General features: G+C 41.3%; 1 protein-coding gene across 6 annotated transcripts in view; it reads right to left on the reverse strand.

Moving 5' to 3' along the window:
• Positions 1 to 272: 272 nt before the first annotated feature.
• The window catches only part of TSNARE1 (t-SNARE domain containing 1), a 527930-nt gene continuing 514841 nt past the window's right edge, over positions 273 to 13361 (reverse strand). For 5 of the 6 annotated variants that reach the window (XM_063327626.1, XM_063327622.1, XM_063327625.1 and 2 more), the window contains one exon: positions 274 to 10700. Coding sequence is in view for 1 of the 6 variants with exons in the window: in XM_063327627.1 (XP_063183697.1) it covers positions 10692 to 10700 (9 nt within the window). In the remaining 5 variants the exon portion in view is untranslated. Of the gene's footprint in view, positions 10701 to 13361 lie in introns of all 6 variants that reach the window. The other variant, XM_063327627.1, reaches the window with a different exon arrangement.

A 13361-nucleotide genomic window follows, 5' to 3' on the forward strand; every position in this document is an offset into this window, starting at 1 on the left:
AGAAGACAGATCATATTTTCACAGTGGCACATCACATTTTCCTTGACAACTGTATTTTTAGTGCCCTCCTATCCCATTCCACTTCTCACTCACATCTCTCCGTCCCTACATTTCACATCCTTGATCACTTGGGGTCAATTCATCCTGCAGAGTTCTGCCTCCAACATCTGAACTTTATAACATCTTTCTTTCCAGATTTTCCTTCTATGAAGCTCAGATGTCAAGGTTTGTTAAGCAGCAAAATTGACAGGGACTTTAACAGTTGTGCTTAGTTTTGTGGTAGGTCTCATCTCAGGGATTTTATAAATGTCCGTTAAAACCAAAAGGAAAAAAAAAACTAAGAGAAAGAGAAGTTTTCTTTACAAAACTTTATTTTATAAAACCACTGTAGCACAGCATTTGTTACATATAATGCAAAAACAGTGAGGTTAAGCCAGTAATGGAGTGTATAGGGCAAATTAGGTCTTTATTATACACAAGCAATAGCTGTGTGGTCAAGGAAGAAACACTAAAGGACTTTCACCAACACTGCTGAGATTTTTGTGGCTTACTAACTAAATTACCTCTCTTTCTTCTGATCTCACAACCCACTCCAGGGTTTTACCTCACCTGCAATCATCCTTTCAGACCTGCTGACACGGCCCAGCCAGTTCCCCTGGTTTATATGTTTTTATGTTATGCTTATGGGCTGTGATAGAGACCAGTAAGAGACCATTCTTTCACTCCCAACCTCCTGCCTCCATGTAACTTATAATTGGGTTGTGGTTGGGGAACATTAACTCTCCAAAGGTGTATGGAAATGTTTTCTCTGACTGGTGATCTGGGAGATTTTATTGTCATGATTACCATCTTGCTTTTCTATTCTTAGCTCCAGTTCTTGATTTTAGTGCCTGCCATATCTCAAGAGGTTTTGCAGAGACAGAAGTAATTTTCTGGAGAATGCGAAAGTTTCCATGTGATACAAAGTATGAAAAGGGAGCGTGGTCAAGTGAATAACAAATCAGGGTATGAATCAAAGACTGCTAAAACCAAGAGGAACATTATTATTAACTGCAGGGGGATTGGGTCCTGGGAGGCAGACTATATCTTATAAAGTCACTGCTCAGTGTAGGGGGCAAAAATGTAAAAATATCACAGTTGTTTGTGGAGAACTGTGTTTAATAATACGTGGGAGGGACTGCTGAGAGCAGGAGAGCAGCATATTACTCAGTTCTTTTCTAACTTGTTTTGGTGCTCTAGATATACAGGGGTTTATTGGGAGACTGAATGCAATCCTTAATTCCTTTGGTATCAATATGGTCTGAGTCCAAACTAAACAATCCATAAATCAGCGGTAAGCCTTTACTCCTGGTCAAGTCAGGGATTAATGAAATTGAAGCAAGTGCCAGGATTGCGACACTTGGCTGCATGTAAGGAGAAAGCTCTGCTCCCAAAATGTGCATCTGTGTTTTTGATTGGACAGATCAGACCACTAATTATACTACGATGAGCTTGGGGAAAATCCATGGGAGAGTGTGGACAGAATGGTGGAAGGGAAAAAAAGTGACTGTTGAATAATACCCTTTTCCAGAGAGATGACTTTTCAAACCTTTCCAAACCTCGTCCCCACTCCAACCCTCACTGGATCATCTTCCAAATCCTTATCCCCTCTTGCCATCCCCTCTCTGCAGTTTTACCTGTATTTCTTGGAGGCCTGGCAGCATTTCCATGTCCTTTCCCTGGTATTCCACCAGCTGATACACATATGTACAGTGCCCTTAAGGGCTAGAAATGAGAATGAGGATCCCAGAAGGTGTGAGGCAGGTATTCTGCCTTTTGGGGCCACCTCACAGTGATCTTTTTGCCACAACTGAGAGAATAATGCGCCTTCTAATTCAATTACAAACTTTTGCTCCCCCACATCCGCAAATCTGAGGAAAAAGAAAAAATTCCCACACTTTACTCATCAGTGAAGCAGACAAAATCAAACTATTTTATAGACAATGATTCACCAGTTGTGGAAAATAATAGTATACTATGGTGATATGAGGTTCAGAGTGGCTTTTTGGTGCTTCAGTGCTGTCCTTCCGTCTTTCGAAACTGCCCTTGCCCTTTAGAAGAAGGTAAAATACAAGCCTTGATGAATGGTGTAGTTAAGATAAAGGCAGAAATGTTTACCTCAAATAGAAAGCCGAAAAATGTGAAGTGAAATACTTCTCATCATGATTGTTCTTCAGCTTCTAATACAAGAGAAATCTTGAAGATTTTTAGCCCGGGAACACCATATAGATGTTGAAGAGTAGTTATTGACTAGCAGGAAAGTATGATAAGCCCCTGTCATGTTTTAAAGCACAGATTGGTTGGTGATATTTGCTGTCATTTCTTAGTAAGATCAAGGATCAGGAACTGACTTCTGTTCATGTGGGGACAGACTTGGCCCTGTTTACACCTGGGATCTAACTGGCTTGTAAGAACCAGACACATTAACAGAAGAACTAACAGCAGTTTCCACCCCAAACTCCCTTTTATCTGTCCCCAAACATGGAAAAATATAAAGCTGTTTGTCTTTACTAGGTGTTCATGACATGTCAATTCTTTTCAGCCACTGCTCGGTTTTCTCCACATAGATGTATCTGCCATCTAAAAGTTGTCTTAGTAAGTCTTCTCATACCATCCGGTACTAGAGTTTTGTGACCATACCCTATCGATATCACTTCTCTGACTTCATCTACTGCAAAGCTCTTTATAGACGGACAGTCTGGAGAGTTGGGTGGAGAGAAACCTTATGAAATTCAACAAGAGCAAGTGTAGGGTGCTGCACCTGGGGAGCAATAACCCCATGCACCAGGACAGTTTGGTGGCTGACCTGCTAGAGAAAAGCTCTGTGGAAGGAGACCTGGGAGTCCTGCGGGACAACAGGATGCCCATGAGCCAGCAATGTGCCCTTGTGGCCAAGAAGGCCAATGGCATCCTGGGGTGCATCAAGAAGAGTGTGGCCAGCAGGTGGAGGGAGGTCATCCTTCCCCTCTACTCTGCCCTGGGGAGGCCGCATCCGGAGTACTGTGTCCACTTCTGGGCTCCACGGTTCAAGAAGGACAGGAAACTGCTGGAGAGGGTGCAGCAAAGGGCTACCAAGATGATTAGGGGACTGGAACACCTCTCTTATGAAGAAAGACTGAGGGATTTGGGTCTCTTCAGTCTGGAAAAAAGACGGCTGAGGGGGGACCTTATCAACACTTATAAATACTTAAAGGGTGGGTGTCAGGAGGATGGGGCCAGGCTCTTTTCAGTGGTGCCAGGCAACATGACAAGAGGTAATGGGCACAAACTTGAACGCAGGAAGTTCCACCTAAGCATGAGGAGGAACTTCTTTCCTTTGAGGGTGGCAGAGCACTGGAACAAGCTGCCCAAATATGTGGTGGAGTCTCTGTCTCTGGTGATATTCAAAACTCACCTGGGCACATTCCTGTGCAACCTGCTCTACGTGACCTTGCTCTGGCAGGGGGTTGGACTAGATGATCTCCAGAGGTCCCTTCCAACTGCTATCATTTGAATTAACGTAAAATTTCAGTAAAATAAAAATAACAAAGTTTTCTATTTTTTTCATTAATATATAAAGCTATTTATGAATCCTCTAATTGCCTTAAGGAGTGGAGAGTGACTGTTCTTCAGTTTTTACATTGTTTTTGTATTTTCTCTTTGAGGGCCATAAATATTGCAGGAACCTGGAAGCATCTAGAAAGGTTGCCTTTTGCCTTGCTTGGCTACGTCTGTGGAGTATTTTATTTGGTTTTATGTCAAATGAAGATGCAGGCTCAGAAGGTTAGTAACACTTAAAAGCATAGGAAAGATCAATATGGGATTTGGAAAAGTGGGAAGAAACAGCCCTGATGAAACTTTATAGCCCACTGGAGAGCGGTTTTGTATCAGAGCAGTGTGAAGGGAAACTCAGCCTAGACTCACCCCACCTAACAGAGGCTCTAAATTCTGAACACAGCAACCCTTGGGAAACATAAGCGTCTCTGAAGAGTAGTACAGCCCATCCCAAGATCTCTTTCCACTGACTGTAAAAGGAGCTGAAAGTGGCTGTGCTCCTTTTTTAGATACTTAAAGTAAGGTGAGGCAAATCTCGGCTCAGCAGTGAATCCAACTTACATGTAAAGAAAACGAGCTCTAAAACCACCTTGTAGGTTGAAGAACTGCTGAGTCTGTGATCTGAATGTGCAGGACTAGAGGATCCTGGCCCAGGCTTTCCAGTACTTAGCAATGCTGCTAAGCGTGTCAGAAGCCCCAGTGGAAATATAAAGCAAGCAAAGGAAAGGGAAAGGATGATGCAATTACAGACTTCTCTGGTGTTTTCCTACCTGCTGCAGTCAAAAGTGTCGGTCACCACTGCATGCTTCTGCGTTCTGCTAACTGCCTGTTTGCCATGCATTACAAAAGCTGTTCCAGTATGTCAACATACTCCTTTGGGTTCTTTTTTTTGTTGTTTCTTTATCTAGTGTGACAGCAAGCTGGCTACTAGGAAGTTAGTACCGCAGCTAGGCAGATGATTGCCGTAATCACTCCTGGGGTCCTTCTCTCAGCAAACACCTTTCATGATCTCACATCCATGCGTTATCTTCAGCCAGTGTCAGCCGGACTAGGCAGAGTCCCCTGTGCTCTCCAGCTTGTCTCTATGTGCACTTCCTTCCTCCTCCAGGGTTAACGTCCTGCAGTGACGTTACTACACACAGCATGGAAGCGGCCTATGCAGCTACACAACCACATTCACACTCTGTAGAGTCTGTAAGCCGCACTCTCAAAAACACCTCCCATCTATTCCCTGAGACACACAGTGCCTGAACAGTTGCTCTGGGGTAACATGCGCTGAGCTTATGTATGCGCTGTCCCAACAGGTTTCCCTCAGGTCTCCTTCTTAAGCAAATTTTTCTTTGCACTCCCATGCCTGCATCTTTCTTTTCAAAGAAACTTCTCATGGCTTCTCCACACATTAATGTGCCCATTTTGTTTTGCTCAATACACTTCTTTTCTTCCTCTGGTAGTAGTGTCTCATATAATGCTCAAGTTTATCCAGTGGATGTCTGCTACAGAGTCTTTCATGTCTACAAGCTCTGAGAAGAAAGGAGTGAAAAAGAGGCTCTGCCTTCTCCTGACATGAACTTTCTGGCTTTTTTCCCTGGGAGAAAAAAAAAAAAGACCCAGCACAGGAATGAATCACTATAGCCTACTGTACTGGTGTTATTCCTGGGTGGGGAGAGATTACGTAGGTTGTTCAGTAAAGCAACCAGGCAGAAGTTGCAATAAGAAAATGGAAAATTCAAGCAAAACATTCTGAAAAGTTATTTCAACTGCAGCACTGAGGAATTTCCTTGGGGAGTTGGTGAGGTTCCCTTGCTGGATGTGCTTGGAAAGAAAATTCTTTTTAATATGTATACAAGTTAGGTGAAAGGGACTCCACCCAATTAGTTGGCATTCCTGAGCTCCATCAAGCTATTTTGATCCTATAAAAACCTTTAGGAGAAAAAGTTGTTTTCCCCTCTAGGATTGCAAGGCCTTCAAATGCAGGTTTTAATGATCCTATTGACTTAGCCAAAAACCTGGAAATGCATGTTCTCAAGGTTTAGAGCCTGCCATTCAGAATAGCCAATTGACGAGTTTCAGCTGATTTCAAGTAACAGCGCAGCTGAAAGGGAAAGGATGACTCAGGGTGATGTGTTAATTCTATATTGTTGTCCAACTTGGTGACATGTCTTTATTTCATTTATACATGTGCTTATTGTTGCTTGCTACAGTAGCTAGGGACTTTGGCATCGTTCATAACTCTGTTTCACAAGGTTACAAAGCAGCAATGACTTATCTTCTTTCCTAAATGGCATCTGATACTCTTAAAACTGACATTTGAGTCACTGACGGCATCCAAGGATCACGAATCCCTGACTTTTATTGTGAAACTCATTGATTTCTGCTATTACTGTGTATAATCATCAACCGAATTACCACTCATCATCACATGTTTTATTTATCTGCTTTCCATGGCAAGGTGAGCTGGACTTGGTCCACTGTTCAAAGCAAATGATAAATTCTAGAATCTGTAATATAAAGAAGAAGCCAATTAAACTACCTTATTACATTTTACTAAGCTGCTCCAGACCAATTATAACCATATTTCTTTGTGGTCTAATTAGGTTCAACTCAGTTCCACAGTGTGGAAGCCCATAATGAGTGAACACATGAGAAACACAGTTCAGACTCCATGTGAGGGATCATTAATATGCTCTGGGCTGCTGCTTTGGAAGAGGCTGCACCTAATTATGTGGGTTAATGCACTTAAACTAAATGGATGAATTGCAGCCATTTCCAGTGTTTCGAGGCCCCTTAGACTGACAGAACTGTAGATTAATAAGTTGTTAGAGTGATCTGTTGACCTGCCTCATCGTTCTTCACTTTCACTCCATATGCTCTTAGAGGCATGAAATTCTAAAGTGGAGAAATGTGCCAATCACTGCCATTTCCATTTTGTTGCTCTCTCTGACACTTGCCTAAGACATTATCAGAATTGGTGAGCAGCAAAATACAACGCCTGATATGTCCAATAACTTCCGTTGACTTTGGATCAACATACACCAGGCACAGGAGATAACTGATGCCTTGTTAGCACAAAACATCTTAGATAACAGACCGAACTCCTTTCAGCTAGCTGCGGCTGTCTAAAAGTGAGGCATACAGTCTAAAGCTACTGTTTAGGATATCTATTTAGCCAACTGAAAGTATAAGTCATGCAGACTAGGCAAGTTATCCAAGTCTAAAATAAAAGGCCAAGTCAGTTGGGCCTATTCACACCATCAAAGAGACAATTTAGGGAGTGCATAACAGGGGCTGCAAAATCATGATAGGATGGAAAGGGTGTATTGAAAAAGATTGTTAACCACCTTTTTTATGGAATAAAAAAAAGATATCAAATTACAGCAGTAGGAGACAGGTTTACCTTCCTGACAAAATAAAAAGGGTTGTGTTTTGGTTTTTTTGCTCATTTGGTAGTAGACCTTTGAAACTCCTTTGCAAGCCACACAATGATCAGGAAATCCCCTTAATGGAAAAAAATAAGAATAGAGACTGAGAGATTATTAGGAAGGAAGAATCACAGGCACTTTTTCTGTCCCCTAGGTGACTGTTTATGGCCAATGTTGGCGACAGAATATCAGGTGACAGGGACCGTTGAGATTAGTCAGCAGAACCGTTTTTATGTCCTGTCTTGGAGGGATTAAGACATTGAATGCTTCTCAGGACTTCCTTCTGGTTAGATTAAACAGCCATCTTCCTACCACGGTAGATTTATTTACTCCAAAAAAGTTTTCACATATATCATAAAAGGGGCCCAAAAGTCAAAAAGATTGTTGAGCAGTAGTTAGTACGTACAACAGTATCAATTTGGACACCTATATCCTTTTATAGACCTAGCTTTGGGGAACAGTCCAAAGATCTCGGATCCGAGACATTTCACGGGCTTCTGAATGGCTTGTCTAAGTGACAGCAAGAAACATGCCAAATAGGTTTGTTTCTCATTTTCACACTTGTCCTTAAGGCACTAGAGACAAAAACTGCTTCCTATTCCACTCCTGAGTAAGAGGACCTGACAACTTAATAATTGAATTGGGTACTTAGCTCACTATGTTTCTGATGTGCCTCTCTCTAATTTATTTTGTCAAGACCTTTTTAACTTTTCTTCCACTGTTGCCAGCATGCTCTAGTTCCTCATAATACCCATAAAAAAAGGTTTTATTAGAATTTTCCCCTTTCATATCCTGTTCTCATATTAACCTTCTACCCCACAATGCATTGAAGAATCTGCCCAAATTAAACTGTGCATTGTAAAGCTTTGAGCTTTATGTCTCTGCCTGTGATATTGTAAAGAAGAAAAAAATATGCCAGTAAAGGGAAAAACTATGGCCAAGTGCAAGGTTCTGCACTTGGCTTGGGACAACCACCTGTATCAATACAGGCTGGGTGGAGAATTAACTGAGGAGCCTTGAGGAGAAGGACTTGGTGATGTTGGTTGATGAGAAGCTCAACATGAGCCGGCAATGTGCGCTTGCAGCCCAGAAAGCCAACCACATCCTGGGCTGCATCAAAAGAAGCATGGCCAGCAGGGTGAGAGAGGGGATTCTGCCCCTCTGCTCCACTCTGGTGAGACCTCACCTGCGGTTCTGTGTCCAGCTCTGGGGACTCCAACATAAGAAAGACATGGACCTGTTGGAGCAAGTCCAGAGGAGGCCATGAAGATGATCAGAGGGCTGGAGCCCCTCTGCGATGAGGACAGGCTGAGAGAGTCGGGGTTGTTCAGGTGGGAGAAGACTCCAGGCAGACCTCATTGCAACCTTTCAATATGCAAAGGGAGCTTGTAAGAAAGACAGAGAAAGACTTTTTACGAGGGCTTGTAGCGACAGAACAAGAGGCAGTGTTTTTAAACTGAAAGAGGGTAAATTTAGTTTGGACATATGGAAGAAATTTTTTACGTTGAGGATGGTGAAAAACTGGCCCAGGTTGCCTAGAGAACTTGTGGATGTCCCATCATTGGCAGTGCTCAAGGCCAGGTTGGATGGGGCTTTGAGCAACCTGATCTAGTGGGAGGTGTCCCTGCCCAGGGCAGGGAAGTTGGACTAGATGATCCTTGAAGGTCCCTTCCAACCCAAACCATTCTCTGATTCTATGATTTAGTATGAGTACACTGTTTTATGGAAACCTTAGTGAATAGTGTCTTTTTGAAACAGTGTTTGCCATTATAACCAAGTCTATAATACAAAACAGGAGGGAGTATGTCTGTGTTTCCACGTGGAGGTTTCATGCTTGGTCTAAGCCAGGCAGCCTCCGTAGTTTCAGCAGAGAAATACTTCACCTGGATCATTGGTGCCAAATCCATCTGTTGTGTAAGCTGGCTCATTGAAAGCTCCATCAGTCTGTCTCTGCACTGCATCATACTAATGAGGTAATCACTGAGCTTCTAATGAATGGGATTAACAAATAGGCAAGGATTTTGTTCTGGATCCCTTGTTCAAATACAACTCGAGGCTCTCAAAATATTTGCTTGCAATCAGCTACGAGCTGGGTTCTTTTCAGCTCTTACTAACTAGATGAAAATCATTTTCATCACTATAGGATTTGCCAAATTTGCTGATAGAGGCAGCCTACAGTTTGTAATGACTATAAGTAGGGAGCTCTACTGCAGAAGTAAACTCTCCCTGTAGTAAGGTAAAGCAGTAGGTATCATAATTCGTAATTTCATGGCAGTACTAAGCTTGGTTGGGAAAAAAAGAATAGCTTCTATTAATTAGCTTTTCTTAAAAGCAACTTTTGAATATTTAACGTTACATAAAATTCTAGTTATATAGGTTTTGTAGGTAAGATCTAGACAAAAAACACAAGAAAGTCAGACTTTTGTTTCCTCACACAGCCTAACCGCATTGATTTAAGTTTTACAGTTTTGACCCTGAATGAGCTTAAGCACCTGCAGAATTTCTCTGAGCATTTTCTGTGCCCAGCCTTTACTGATGAAAGACTGTGTCAGCTTTTTGGAAAGGAAGCATGTAATTGAAATCAGTGCAGGTGAGAGTTTAGTTTAGTATTTGTTATTCTTTTCTAAACCTTCACAGTAACCAAAAATCCATAACGTACAGACGTAGCTGATTTTTTTTTTTTTCTTTTCTGGAGAGAAACATTTTTGTCAAAAGTTGTAACTTTTCATGAAGAATAAAAAACATTATTTTGTGAAATTCCCTTCAATAATACCTATGATATTTTAATTAAAACCATTTTTGAAATGCTTTATTTACTGGAGGAAAACTGCATTTATGGTACACGACACATTTAAAGAAGAATTTAAGTGGCATTTTCAATCATGTTTTCAGCAGAAAATATTGTGGGTGAAAATGAAACAAAATCCCAAATGCTGGTTGCATTGAAACTTATGAATGAAATTTAATGCAAAATTGACATTTTTCATGAGATGCCTTCCTTGATTTTTTTTTTTAACAGATTAAAGGTCTTTTCCTTTTAAAAAAAAAGGTAACAATATGTTTTAATGTTTATTTCTCCTGCTTTTTCACTAGTGTTTATCATAAATCCATGTGGTGTTCTATGCATACAATGGGATCAAATAAGCATCTAATTGACGTGTTTGTAAATAGCATATATAATTGTGAAATTACTTCGCTCAGATCTGGCAGAGCAAACTCCAAAGTAGCAGTGCACAGTATGAGAATCTGAGCTAGATTATTTTTAAAATGTACAAAAACAACAACAAAAACAACAAAAAGAATCAAACAAAACATGTTGACTTTCATGGGCTTAAATGAGCAGAACTGGAGATAAAGGAGCATAGTAAAAACACAAACAATAAAGATGAGTTAACAGCTACGTATCTTACAGCACTCTGTATACTAAATCTGGAGGCAAAGAAATAGCATTCCCCAGATACACAGGGGACATAATTAAAATCTGTAACATAAGGGAAAACATGTCTGCAATGAAGGGGGGGAAAAAAAATAAAATTATTCACGATTATACTAACACACAGTATAAAACTTAGCTTTTCTGTCATACAATTAGTGTTTGTTGGCTATAGCAGTTTTAACATGACGTGATCAGTAAAGCAGACGTTGACGCAGGGCCTGAATGTGAAATGCTTTGAGAATCCATTCCACTCCACAGGGTGATCACAGGCTCTGCAAAAGCAAGAATAACCGGTAAGTATTCACAGGATTCCCGGACACTTGCTGGTGCCAAGTTGTTACTGACGGGAGGGTGGCTACTCAAAGTGGTCCCAAATTGCACAGTCAAAACCTGGAGGATGGTGCACATTGTTTTAAAAATACATTTTCTTGCAAAGCGGACTAAGTATAGAAGCCAGAGTGTGACACGGATGCACTTCGCAGGAGAGAATATATCTAAGAAATCAGTCTGTTTTCCACCTTTCCATGCAATGAAACCATTAGACACTTCCTCTTGATAGGAAGGACTCACTATACCATGCGTAGATCTCTAAAACGTGAAACGTTTACACTATTTATGTAGTCAGTTAATGGAAATAAAGAGGAAATTTTTTATGAAAGTGCACGTTTCTCTCCAATTACTGTAGAAGCAGCCTCTTAGGAAAGACATCAGTAGCAAGATAGCACCTCCAAGAAAGACATCAGCACTATAGACTTCTGAGGTCAATCAAATTGTATTTTTCCACTTACCACGCCACGAAGCAGGCCTGTGTGCTTGTAGTAAGCATCACTATGAAAAATATAAACAAGCTTTTCTAATGTTTGTGTTTATTCTACCTCTACTTCCTTAGTGAATATTGTTTGTCTATATATGCTGTGCAAGAAAATCTGGTTAAACTTGGTATCAAGGGAAAAGAAAGGGATGGAAAAATAGTCTGTTGTTATTATTGCACCCATAACTGAGAAAATTTTGATATATTTTTTTTTAATTACAGGTGAAAGCCTTAGAAGCACTCTTTGTTTTAATTATTCTTTACTGTAAACCAAAAAGGTATGAAAATAGACCAGAGATCAGACAACCCCCTCCCTCAAAGCAACCAAATACATACCCACACACATATTGTTATTTATGCCAACTATTAAAATTGTTCAGAGTAAGATATCATTTAGATAATCTTTTGAAATCGGATGTCCATTGTGTGCCGTAGGGCATATACAAAGCATAGAAGGCAGTTCCTGCCTTGCATTGACATAAACACCATAAAAAGCTATTAGAAATACTCTTCTTTAATGAGAGAGGGTATCCTTCTGAAGACGACATTAATCTCAGCGAATTTAAGGTGTAAGTATCGCCACCTGAGTATAATGGCTCCTAGGCTCCAGACTCCTACCAGAGTAATTACACATCTAATCAATACAGCCAACGTATTTTTGGGGTGGGTGTCATTGGAACAAAGACATCAACTTCAGAATGACTTAAATTTCACTGTCTGATAGTGACTAATGTTAACTACAAAGGTATCTTCAGGATGACTTGATCAGAAGCAGAAACGTAGACTGCGGACATCTAAATTTAGCTGCACACATTCAGTAGTAGAAGTCCTTTTAATATCACAACAGGATTTGTTAGAGTTACTCAAACAAGTGGAAAGGCACTGGAAAGGGGATGGACACTACTAACCATATAACCTTTCCATTTGCTTTGGAACTATTCTCACTTTCCTGTCCACTTAATATTTCACCATCTTTTTTCAAAGAGGAAAGGCTGTAAGTAGAAAACTACCTGAAGGAAGGAACATTTCTACAGGTGTCAATCACCAATATGTTCACTGCCAGTGTAAACTATAGAATCACAGAATGGATGGGGTGGGAGGAGACCTCTGGAGAACCTCTAGTGCAACCACCAGCTCAGAACAGGTTTAACTGAAGCAGGGTGATCAGGGCTGTGTCCAGTTGGATTTTGAATAGCTCCAAGGCTGGAGTCTCCACAACTTCTCTGGGCAACCTGTTTCCCTGTTTGATGACTCTTACAGTAAAAAACAGTGTTTTCTTATGTTTTAAAAAAAAATTCATGTATTTCAGGTTGTGCCCGTTTCCTCTTGTCCTGTCAGTGGAAACCACTGCGGAGAGCTTGGTTCCATATTCTTTATACCTCCCCATCAGGTATTTATACACCTTATAGATGGATAAAGATCCTTCTCAGCCTTCCCTACCCCAGTCTACAGTCCCATCTCTCCCAGCCTCTCCTCATAAGTCATAGAATCATAGAATGGTTTTGCTTGGAAGGGACCTTAAATACCACCTAGTTCCAACATCCTCCCATGGGCAGAGACACCTCCTACTAGACCAGGCTTCTCAAATCCCCATCCAACCTGACCTTGAACGCCTCCAGGGATGGGGCATCCACAGCTTCTCTGTGCAACCTGGGACAGTGTCTCACCACCCTCACAGGAAAGAATTTCTTCCTGCTATCTAATATAAATCTATCCTCCTCCATTTTGATGCCATTACCCCTCATCTTATCACTACATGCCCTTGCAAAAAGTCCCTCTTTGGCTTTCTTGTAGGCCCCCTTCAGATACTGGAAGGCTGCTATAAGGTCTCCCCGGAGCTTTCTCTTCTCCAGGCTGAACAACTCCAACTCTCTCAGCCTGTCCTCATAGCAGATGTGCTACAGCCCTTGGATTATCTTCACGGCTCTCCTGTGGACCCACTCCAACAGGTCCATGTCCTTCTTATGTTAGGGGCTCCAGAGGTGGATGCAGTACTCCATGTGGGGTCTTAGAACAGAGTAGAGGGGCAGAATCACCTGCATTGACCTGCTGGCCATGTGTCTTTTGATGCAGCCCAGGATGCAGTTGGCTTTCTGGGCTGCAAGAACACATTGCCGGCCCT

Source organism: Chroicocephalus ridibundus, chromosome 2 (genome assembly GCF_963924245.1).
Source record: "Chroicocephalus ridibundus chromosome 2, bChrRid1.1, whole genome shotgun sequence".
Classification (NCBI taxonomy): domain Eukaryota; kingdom Metazoa; phylum Chordata; class Aves; order Charadriiformes; family Laridae; genus Chroicocephalus; species Chroicocephalus ridibundus.